At 38.2% G+C, this 12,377-nt stretch overlaps 1 protein-coding gene across 1 annotated transcript; it reads right to left on the bottom strand.

Annotated features, from left to right (window-relative positions):
• Positions 1-5,086: 5,086 nt before the first annotated feature.
• LOC117292105 lies at positions 5,087-12,044 on the bottom strand. Its single transcript, XM_033774027.1, has 6 exons — positions 11,811-12,044; positions 8,382-8,542; positions 7,645-7,735; positions 6,938-7,108; positions 5,833-5,927; positions 5,087-5,371 (listed from the first exon to the last, which is right to left on the bottom strand). The coding sequence occupies exons 1-6, from the start codon at positions 11,926-11,928 to the stop codon at positions 5,270-5,272; spliced, it is 738 nt and encodes a 245-aa protein (XP_033629918.1). The 5' UTR covers positions 11,929-12,044; the 3' UTR covers positions 5,087-5,269.
• Positions 12,045-12,377: the final 333 nt, after the last annotated feature.

Below are 12,377 nucleotides of genomic sequence, written 5' to 3'. Positions count from 1 at the left end.
TTCACTTTACCTTTTATGATTACCAGACCCTTTAAAGGCAGTGGACACTATTGGTAGTTTACTCGAAATAATTATTAGCATAAAACCTTTCTTGGTGGCGAGTAATGGGGAGAGGTTGATGGTATAAAACACTGTGAGAAACGGCTCCCTCTGAAGTGCCATAGTTTTCGAGAAAGAAGTGATTTTCCACGAATTTGATTTCGAGACCTCAGATTTAGAACTTGAGGTCTCGAAATCAACCATCTAAACGCACACAACTTCGTGTGGCAAGGGTTATTTTTCTTTCAATATTATCTCGCAACTTTGATGACCGATTGAGCTCAAATTTTCACAGATTTGTTATTTTATGCATATGTTGAGAAACACCAACTGTGAAGGCTAGTCTTTGAGTAATTACCAATAGTGTCCACTACCTTTAACACAGACAGTTGGCTTCTAGTATGATTATACAGTTAAGTTACGATATGTTAAAACAGGTACAGGCTTTACTTTTTGTGTTCATGTTTGAAAATCATCGGGCGGTTTTTTGTTTATCACACGCAGTTTTGTTTTAGAAAAACGAGAATACGGCACACCCCCTCTCGCGTTCATCAAGAAAAATAATTCGGCCGCAAAGCTTGTGTTTTTTTTCGGGCCACTGCAAACAGATAGATCATAAGCGTTCATGTCTTTTGGCTATTGAGCCAATCCTTCTAGGAAAAATTCATAAGGTGGGGTTTTGCTTAGTTTCTTTTGGGGGGTTATGGGAGCAACATGACTCAATGGATGTTAATAAATCAAAACTTCTAAATTTCAACCTGTTGAAGGGCGCGGCGGGGGTGGAGGGACTTGAATAATCGGTTGGTATGTGGGTCATTGTAAAGTCTGCAGATATGGTTTTTTAAACTTAATTAATTGACTGCTAAGACACCCCCTAAACAAACACCTTGGTGCCGCCCGGTGCTGTCCCCATGAAATATTTACCGCTTTAATTATTTTGTGTGATTACCAACAATGTCCAGTTCCTTTTTAGACACTGGACACTATTGGTAATTGTCAAAGACCAGTCTTCTCACTTGGTGTATCTCAACATATGCATAACATAACAAACCTGTGAACATTTGAGCCCGATTGTTTATTGAAGTTGCGATATAACTATGAAAAAAAAAAAAAAAAAAAAAAACCTTGTCACACGAAGTTGTGTGCTCTCAGATGGTTGATTTCGAGACCTTAAATTCTAAATCTGAGGTCTCGAAATCAAATTCGTGGAAAACTACTTCTTTCTTGAAAACTACGTCACTTCAGAAGGTGCCGTTTCTCACCATGTTTTATACTATCAACCTCTCCCCATTACTTGTTACCAAGAAGGTTTTATGCTAACAATTATTTTTAGTAATTACCAATAGTGTCCAGTACCTTTAATTGCCTTGTTTTCCAAAAGAGTAGACACTACTTAGGGGCAGGATCCTTCATGGTCAAGGTCATGAAACACGTTCACCTTGATGGAGTACTTTGTAGTAAACGAAGCGAACACGTAGAATTCCTGTGAGTTAACCTACCTCCGTAGTCACTACAGCAAAACCGGAGGTAAGCTCATCAGAAGCAAAACGAGTTCTAGTCTGCAATCAATTGAACGACGAACAGAATCACTACATTAATTGGTATGGCATGGTATTATTGGTAATTACTCAAAAATGTTGTTAGTATAAAATCTTACTTTAGCGAGTGACTGTGAGCTGTTGTGTTAGTATTACAAGTTATGAGAAACGGCTCCCTCTGAAGTGATAGTAGTTCGGGAAAGAGATAACCTCTTGATCGTCTCCCCTCACACTAAACCCTGACAATGCATAGGGAAACCAATACCTATTCGTTCTAGCCTCCCCACCCTCACACCATGGAGGTAGCCTCACACCCAATCCTTTCAACCATCCCATAATAACCCCGGAGCCAAATCCCTGCACCCTCCACCCTACCCTCCCACCCCCACCCCTGGCCGGGGACGTAAATTGTAGTAATGTTCTTTAACAATAAATTACTTTGTTTACACTGGGTTAAAGGCAGTGGACACTATTGGTAATTACTCAAAATAACTTTAGCATACAACCTTACTTGGTAACGAGTTAAAGGGAGAGGTTGATAGTATAAATCATTTTGAGAAACGGCTCCCTCTGAAGTTAGTTTTCGAGAACAGAGGTAATTTTCCACGAATTGGATTGCGAGACCTCAGATTTAAAATTTGAGGTCTCGAAATCAAGCATCTGAAAGCACACAACTTCGTGTGACAAGGGTGTTTTTTTTTCTTTCATTATTATCTCGCAACTTCGACGACCAATTGAGCTCAAATTTCCACAGGTTTGTTATGTTATGCATATGTTGGGATACACCAAGTGAGAAGACTGGTCTTTGACAATTACCATTAGTGTCCATTGTCTTTAAAGAGTTACGTCGTCTCGGTGACACTCCTTTCGAATGGGTTTCCGTTTTCACCCTGGCCATTGCACCACTTATATGAACTCACAAATGAAGCAGCTTTTTACAAACTTGTCGATCCCAAAATCAATTCAAGGGCAACAACAATAAAACATAAAAAAAAAGAACTCAACCAGACATTTCAAACATTTAACTGTCTGGAATAACCTCACTTTCTTAACAAAACTGTCTAGACAAAACTTTCTGAACACTTGTTTGCATTTTCAAAGGCTACTATACAAAGCTATTTGAACGATAATGTTCTGAACGCTTGCAATTCAGTGCATGACATAATTATTTTCTGCGCTACACCAACTTTTTTGTGTGATCAGGTGAAGTTCAAGTTTTGTAAGAGAATTCAAACGGAGGTTAGTGTTCATAACATTTACGGCGTGGGGTTTCGGGCCCGCTCCAGGGGCGCGGGTGATATTAAGGCCGTAGGTGCTCTCTGGTGCAATAGGGAGTCTGATGGGGGGGGAGGGGGGAGGGGGGTGGGGGTGATGTGCCCCCCCCCTCTCAGATGTTGGAATAAAAGGCCTATTTCAACCTGTGATGCACCATATTTTGCTTTTGGTTATTGTATCTAAAAAATAAAAACAACTCATTCATAGCTTCGTATCCATATTATTTCTGTATATTTATTTAATGACTAGACGGCGTTTCATCCCAAACATAAACAGCACCGTCAAGGATGGATCCACAAAAGACATGTTTGGGGGAGAGGAGGAGGGGGGCAAATCTATTAAAGATGAAGCATGCAAGTGCGAAACGCGGAGCCTTTTGCGGCGTGGGGTCCGGGCCCGCTTAAGGGCACGGGAAAATGCATTTAAGATGCTCTGTTGCAATCTGAGGCCATTAAGAGGCATAAGGAATGGCACAGAATATTAAGCCTTTAAAATGTGAGCAGCAGTTGAACCTATTGGTGAAGATCTATTACACAAAGTTTAGGGGGCAAATCTGTCAAAGAGTAAACATGCGAATGTGAAGCCTTTATACGGCGTGGGTCCGACGTAATTATACAAACGTAACAACATCAGACAACAGTGCAATTGCGTTAAACACACTTTTTATTGCTGAATAAATTCCTCTATAATAAAAAATACAAAAATAAAAATACACAATGAAAACGGAATCTTATGTAACTTGTATTTGAACATTATGCACACTAAAATTCCCCACCCAAAGAGAGTATAAATCACAATTTTTTGATATCAAGTGAGACCTGTATCTCCACGCCCCTTCCCTCACCTACTCTGAAATACACCACTATACATTACAAGCCGTAGTAGGGCCCAATTTCAAACAGCTGATAGTAGAAAATATTACTAAGCAATATTGTCTACTAAGCAGAAATTAGCAGGGCACCAGTCACAAATTGAACCTGTGACATGATGGTTTGGCTGGTAACCCTATTTTGGTAATTTTTTTTTTGCTGAAGCAATTTAATAGTACATGGAGTCACATGGTGACAATACCGTTTAAAGCCATTGGACCCTTTCGGTAAACAGTGTTGTCCAAGGCCCACACTTTGTGTACCACAACTTCTATACCAAATAACAAACCTGTGAAAATTTAGGCTCAATCGGTCATCGGAGTCGGGAGAAAACAACGGAAAAACCCACCCTTGTTTCCGCGCGTTTCGCCGTGTCATGACATGTGTTTAAAATAAATCCGTAATTCTCGTTAACGAGAATTTATATTGTTTTGCTGTTTTCTCAAAAAGTAAAGCACTTCATGGAATAATATTTCAAGAGAAGTCTTTCACCATTGCCTTCTGTAAACCCTGAAAGTTATTTGTAAATCTGTGACTTTTTTTTTTTTGTAACCGAAAGGGTCCAATGGCTTTAATGGACACGAATGAGAGTTAAAGGCAGTGGACACTATTGGTAATTGTCATAGACTAGCCTTCACAGTTGGTGTATCTCAACATATGCATAAAATAACTAACCTGTGAATATTTGAGCTAAATCGGTCATCAAAGTTGCGAGATAATAATGAAAGAAGAAAACCCTTGTCACACGAAGTTGTGTGCGTTAAGATGGTTGATTTCGAGACCTCAAGTTCTAAATCTGAGGTCTCAAAATCAAATTCGTGGAAAATTACTTCTTTCTCGAAAACTATGCCACTTCAGAGGGAGCCATTTCTCACAATGTTTTATACCATCAACCTCTCCCCATTACTCGTCACCAAGAAAGGTTTTATGCTAATAATTATGTTTAGTAATTACCAATAGTGTCCACTGCCATTAAAACTAATTTTTAGGACGGACGTAAGCTCTCTTATTGGGAAGTAATGAAGGCCAGGACAGTGCCATGCGCACTATAGTTTGTACATTCGGTTCCTCAATAACATAATTGACTCCAAGTAAAATTCAGATCATTGAGTGATAAGGACAGTGTTTTGTTTGCTGGGAATGTTTGTTTGTTGTATGTTTCTTTGATTGTTTGTTTGTATTTTTTGTTTGGGAAGGTTCGTTTGTTTATTTGAGTTTGTATTTGTTTGTATTTGTTTGTTGTGGGAATTTTTGTTTGTTTATTTGAGTTTGTTTTGTTTAGGTTTGGGGGTGTGTGACTGAGTCGTAGGCCTTACATCAACTCTTTCAATCTTATCTTCTAAACAATGTCGTTATTGCTTTCTGTTTTTAAAGCCTTTAAGACATTTGCATAAAACATGCGACACTAATTCTTCTCTACATCTAAACAGCTGCATAACAACTATTAGCATTATCTTATGCTCTAGGCCTATAGTATTCAATCAAACGGTAAACATTAAACCAATTCTTGTCTCTGGAATACAGCATCACCTTCAACCACGTTACTTCCTAGTTCTTGCCGAAGTTGAAGCCAAGTCCGCGAGTCAGACCGAGCCGACGAAGTTTCAACATGTGTTTTGGAAGCTTGGGTTCCTCTTTGGACAATACAGACTTAATAAAAAAAAAAGGAAACTTGATAAGAAGCAGAAGATACAAAATTAGTTTGTTAATATGAAGAAGAGGGGAAAAACATTTGTGTGGACAGACAGTAGCCGATTTCACATAACGCTAGGGTTAGTCCTATCTCGAGTATAGGACAAGTAACTCATCTTAACTTTGGGTTGGTTCCATGCGTCCTAACGTCTATTGGTTATAGAACTTAACTCGTCCCAACTCCTAGGATCAAGTTTAGGAAGAGATTGGTGAAATCGACGGCTAATATAAGGATTTAAACAATTGAACGGTTCCAAAATATAAACGTATAGATTGCCCTTAAAACGTGTCACATTAATATTGTAATTTCATGTGACCATCGTGTTGCCTTCAGTAGTAGCTGACCTGTTTAGGGGACGCCATTTTGTTTGTTGGGTATTTGTTCGCTCGTTTCTTTAGCAAATAGTGAAATACTATACCTGATGACAGGCATCTGGTACATGGAAGACGTCTTTATCACAGATACCTAGCTTGAAGTTGCTAACATGGATATTGCTGATGTCAAGCTGCTCATCTACAAATTGAAGAATTTTTTCAAATTATTAGTTGTTAGTACAATTTGTGCAGGATGTACTTTTGGTCATATTAATCCATACAAGTTAACGTCATAAAACATTACATGGTAGATAGCCACGGGTACGACACATTGTAGGAATTACATCAGTCAATTGAATGTAGTTTTAGAGAAAGTTGGGCAACCCAAAACCTGAATCTAAGAAAAGGCTTCAGGCCAGGACCTCAGGCATCTGAAAGCACACGACTCTAGTACAAAGTGGATTTTTTTTTACAATTTATTTTTTGCAGTTTCAATGAGCGATTGAGCCCAAATTGTCACAGATATTTAATGTTGTGCTCATGGCAGGATAAACCAAAGAGCTTTCGGACTGAAAATCAATCTAATCGACTGAAACTGGGAACCAAATCAACTTAAGTTGTCACTTGTATAAACCTTAAGCTTTAAGAGTATGCCTTTAATTATGTCACTCACTTTATTCATAGTTACTCAAAAGTCAAAAGTTATATTGTAATAATACCATGGAAATGTCGTGTTGTAATCATTTCGTTTATGGTACAAACATTGTCATAACAACAGGGTGACGTAAAGGCACTGGACACTATTGGTAATTACCCAAAACAATTGTTAGCAAACAAACTTACTTCTTGGTATTAAGTAATGGAGAAACGGCTCCTTTTGAAGTAACGTAGTTTTCGAGAAAAACTTATTTTCAACTAAAATATTTGAATTTGATTTCAATACCTCAGAATGATATTTTGTAACACGAGGTTGTGTGCTTCCAGATACTTGATTTCGGGACCAAGTCGAAATCAAGTATCTGAAAGCACACAACTTCGTGTTCCAAGGGTAAAAGCTTGTCTTCCACTAGTATCTCGCAACTTGTTATTTCAGCATTTTTATGCATTTTTATTGAGGTACATCAAGTGAGAAGACTGATATTTGACAATTACCAAAGGTTACCAGTGTCTTTAAGGTTGCACTGAATCGTGACTGTGAGCTAAACATACCAGTTTGGGAGTCAAATGTTCTGTACACATAATGAATGGGTATACACTCGCTCTTCTGATGCACTATCACCGCTTGTGTGGTGACCGAATCGGACTCCTCGGTGGCTTTCCAAATATCCACATCCAGTGCACGGTCGCCAAGGGTTGTGCTGCGAACATATTCGGCGTCCTCTATATAGGATTAAGTGAGATTTGAAAGTTTTATGAGAGGTTTGCGCTAATACCGTGTGGGTATCTCTTTTTGAGAATTGTGAGAACAAGCACTAAACCCAAAAAGAGATTCAGGTGGTGTTACCGCAAACCTATATAGTTTTAATAGGATTAAGACAACATCCATGGTTTATCAAAAAACATCCTCCAAATGGTGGGGCAATAGTATTTCAAACGGCAGAGATTTCAAAGGGAACCCTTCGGCAATACAAGATAATCTATTCTAGCTGTGACGTATAACTATCACCGGGAAAAGACTGGGAACATTATCTTGGAGATTTCCTGAAAAAAAAACTGGTTGCCTAAAAATTACCACGTGTAAACTAAAACAAATAAATTAGCTTTGTTTTTAATATTTATTCTTCTAAAAACCACTATATAGGCAGGTTTGTTTTGGTCGCTCGGTCCAAGTTTTTACCCGGGGTACAATTAAATTACTCAAAACAAGCATGTACTTAAACTTTCATTAACAAATTCAAAAACCAGTAACAAATTACCTGGAAGGCAGTAGTATTCGAAACCTGTTTCTATCGTATGTTTGTAACATGTTACACCCATCGCCTCTTTGAAGATGGTGTAGGCCTCGTTCTGCAGAATTAAAACAAAACAAGGTCACCCACACAAAAACGATTTCTACGACACTTTTTAGAGATTGTTTTGGACCAGAAAAGAAAGTTCATTGTTCAAGTGTTCAGTTAGACTTGTGGACAAGTCGTGAATGGTCTGCCGCGGTGAGATAGTCGAGTTGTGGTGGTGCTCTCGCGAGATCACAGCTCTCACGAGATCACTGCTCTCGCGAGATCACTGCTCTCGCGCGAACTGCTGGTTGCTGATATCGGGACCGTAGTCGTGGCTCAGTAGTTTCGCGGGGCCAGCAACCTCGCGAGAATACCGCTGGAATCGCGGGGTGACAGACATTTTAACGACTTGTCCACATGTCGAGTGTTCAGTTCAATAACATAAAATTGAGGCATGTTTTGGGAGAAATCACGGAAAGGATGTGGGGTGAAGTGAATTCCTTTGAATTGTTGCATTCCAATATCCAATGACCTCACTGGTAGGCCTACTGTAAAACCAAAACATGTCCTTTTCCATGCGATTAGGAACGGGACCAGTCTATTTTTTTTACTGCCTTTTTATTATTTTAGACAAAATGTAGAGGGCACACTACTCTGCAAAACTTTGTTATAATCAAGGTTTAAAAAATAATATTAATAATAATAACATGCGCTACCTGTTTGTAGTCGATAATTGTTCTTATGTACTCTTCGGTTCCGTTTGTAAAACCAAGACGGTAGCTGCTTGATATCTTTTCTTCGATGGAGTCATAGGCCAAGAAAACTTTGAACAAAACCTCCAACAGTTGGCCTTCTTTTAAGGAAGTGGTCGCACCATCTATGAAAATAAAGTACCCTCAAATGTTGACATCTCATAAAACATTTTGTTGGAAATTTATAAATCGTCCATAAATGTTGTGATCATAGCTGAATAAGAAATAAAACTAATCCCGTTAAAACACTTCTCCTGAGATCATTACAAGTCCAGTTATGATCGAAAATAATATTTACATAATCATTGATAGTAGACAAGTACTGAGTATACAGTGCTAACACACATCGGTGTACTGTATGGGTAAAAACCAAAATTAATATACATAATCATTATTATCCACTTTGGAACTGGTAGGTAGGTTTGTTTTGGAGATTTGGTTATGGTCACCCTTGTTTAACTCATGGAATTTTGCTATGCATTCATGTGCCCGTTAAAAACTGTTATGAGTCAAATTAGTAGGGTTAAAAGAACATTACAGAACTGGTTTTGCTAACAAAACATTTGCTGGCAGTGTAAGCACTTTATATAATCCACCATATACATTAAAGGCAGTGGACACTATTGGTAATTACTCAAAATAATTATTAGCATATAACCTTTCTTGACGACGAGTAATGGGGAGAGTTTGATGGTAAAAAACAGTGTGAGAAACGGCTCCCTCTGAAGTGCCATAGTTTTTGAGAAAAAAAGTAACTTTCCACGAATTTGATTTCAAGACCTCAAGTTTAAAACTTGAGGTCTCGAAATCAACCATCTAAACGCACACAACTTTGTGTGACAAGGCTGTTTTTTTCTTTCATTATTATCTCGCAGGTTTGTTATTTTATGCATATGTTGAGATACACCAACTGTGAAGGCTAGTCTTTGACAATTACCAATAGTGTCCACTGCCTCTAACTGACAAACCTGTGGAAGTTTGAGATCGATTGGCCATCTGGGTCGCGAGAAAATCATAGTGAAAAAACGATTACACATTTTGCATTGCATCGATGCCAAAACAAAAATGAATAAAACGCTCACTGAGAGATAAACGCCAAACGCGAAATTAGATTATTTATTTCTCATCAAATATGACACTTCAGAAAGAAATATTTCAAGGGATGTTTTCTAGACCGTGTAAGTTTTATGTAAACCTGTGATCTTCGCGATTTTTGTTTCTTGCCAATTCTGTAACGTTCCTTTAAGTGTTGTTAAGTATGTGCTCTTATTGACTAAAATCACACCTAGAAGTACCTTTACCGTTGTTGTAAGCCATCATAACTCAACAGATCAGTTTAAACATAAGTTGGCCAGTCCCACCACCCCCTCTCCCCCTCTCTCTCTATTTAAGTAAAATCAATATCTACTTTAAGGAGAAAGGACAAGAAAGAATAGATTTGTGAACAGAATGTACGAGCCGAAGGCGAGTAGGCCTACATCGTAGTCACGAATCTACACTATTCTCTGAATTAAACTATTCCCCTTATTGGTGACAGTTCCAATGAATCAGATTGCTCAATAGTAACAACACTAGTTGATTTATTTACTTAAGTTTATAATAAATCTTTACTCAACTGTAGCTTCGGTTACAAATCCACACTTAAGTGTAGATTCGTAAAAACAATCTACACTTTCAACAATACAGTGACGTCACAGAAAGAGTTCAACATGTTTTAATCCGTCTTCAGCAGTTTGTTTATAGAAAGTTCGCATCAGCAGTGGACCCTTTAAACAAATTTTTTTGCAGATATAGGCCAACGGGGTTTTCTATGGCGCGGCGTTTTGAATACATTTTGTCGTGAGTTATAAAAGGGGGGAAAATAAGTCTAGACGAATTGAACGAACGTTTGTAAAGTTGTGTATAGTTCACTGTTGTGACTTTTTATGTGGTTTCCAAAATCATGAGGTGCGCCGTGCCTGGTTAAATTCACACCAGTGAATAACAACAGTAACAAAACCTTTACTTTAGTTTATACCTATAGATGGTAATTCGGTTTCTAATTTACAAAAGAGCAACGGACCCTAGAATTCATCCAGGCACAGTTTGAACAGGGCTCGCCTCATTATGAGGAGTCGAAATCGGGGAGCCATCAGTTCGCGCGAGAGTAGTGATCTCGCGAGACCACCATCTCAGCGCGTGGGGCCGATTTAACGACTTGTCCACAAGTCTATGCATGATGGGGCTGAGCGTTTTCTGGATAGACCAATGAGCGTGCTTGATACGTTTGCCCATTCCAGCGCCTTTGGAAAGCAAGGCACTGGGGACGAGCGAAGGCACAGCAGTGTACGAGGTCAATATGTGTTGTAAACAATACATATCGTGGTCTGTAAGCATCCAATAAACTTCGTGTTTTTCAAATTCGTGCGAAGTTGACACTCCTCATAAAACATGGTAAATGAATTTCACTTAAAGGAACACATTGCCTTGGATCGGGCGAGTTGGTCTATGAAAAGCGTATGAAACCGTTTGTTATGAATTTCGTGTGGTAAGAAAGATATTTAAAAAAGGAAAATATAACGACCCACAAAAATATGCCCTCGAATTGCATGGTTTTCCTTTCACTTAGCGAACTAACACGTTCGGTCATGTTATGGAGTCAAAAACTTGACTCCACAAAATGGCGTGCCGTGTTAATTCACGACGTAAAAGGAAAACCACGCAGTTCGAGGGCATACAATTATTTTTGTGGGTCGTTATATTCTACCTTTAAAACATTGTTCTACGCATTTTATAACATACGGTTTCAGACGCTTTTAAATGGACCAACTCGCCCGATCCAAGGCAACACTACAATAACTCAAAATAATGATCGCCATATCAACTTACTTGGTAACGAGAAATGATGAGCTGTTGATAGTATAAAACATGTTTGGAGAGAGTTAATTTCTCACTCGAATTATTAAAAGTCTTCAGGCCTAAAGGTTTTTTTAACATTCAGGCCCTTTGCACAACAATATTGTGTTATTTTCTTTCAGTTTTAGTTTCCCTGTATCTTCGATGGCCAATTGAGTCAAAATTTACACAGATTTGTTAGTTTTATTTTATTTTATTTTATTTTATTTTAAATCTTTAGACATACACAATAGTTACAAATTGTACAGGGGCTGTCAAGGTTAAAACAAAAGTATAAAACTGTCATCAAAAGATGTGTAAAACCAGACCCCGTTTATGCATAATGGAAAACTCCAAGTGAGAAAACGATCTCAATCTTCTTCTAGTCGTCAGTTGATGTATGGACTACATAAAGTGCTTACCCTGCCAGCAACTGTTTTGTTAGCAAAAACAAATTCTGTAACGTTGCTATAATGAAAGTTGCTAAAATTATCTCAAACGTTTCAGCGCTATACTTACATAAATCTTGGGTAAATGAACTTGGACTGCAGCATGGCTTCGGTTCATCTTCCTTCATCTGCGACGGCTCGGCAGATACTGAAGACACCAAGATGAGTGAGATTACAAACATGTACATCTTGAACTTGAAGTGTGGACTTGACTGTATATCTCTGAGCAATGGTTTACTTAATATTTTTTAGATCTGTGTGAGAGAGTGCATAATGGTGAGGTGGTTTTATGCCAGTTATTGTGTGTTGATCAATGGAACGTACGTGACTGAGTTTGCATCAACAAGCAGGATATAGAAAACCTTGATAATGGAAGAAAAAGTTTTCAATACTTTCCAAAAATATAACTTGACAACGGGGAAGGATTCGGCATTATGGTGCTGGTTCTATAGTGACGTTTTTCAAATCCTTTTTTTTTTTTCTTTTTCTTTTTTTCAGAAATTGATAAATTACAGCCTTTATTGATCACGAATTATTATATTTAAATGCAGTGGACACTATTGGTAATTACTCAAAATAGTTATTGGCAGAAAACCTTTTTTTTTCATAACGAGTAATGTTGAGAGGTTGATAGTAT

Source organism: Asterias rubens, chromosome 7 (assembly GCF_902459465.1).
Source record: "Asterias rubens chromosome 7, eAstRub1.3, whole genome shotgun sequence".
Lineage (NCBI taxonomy): Eukaryota > Metazoa > Echinodermata > Asteroidea > Forcipulatida > Asteriidae > Asterias > Asterias rubens.
Note: the sequence above shows the minus strand (reverse complement) of the source record. Positions and strands in the feature narration are given on the sequence as shown.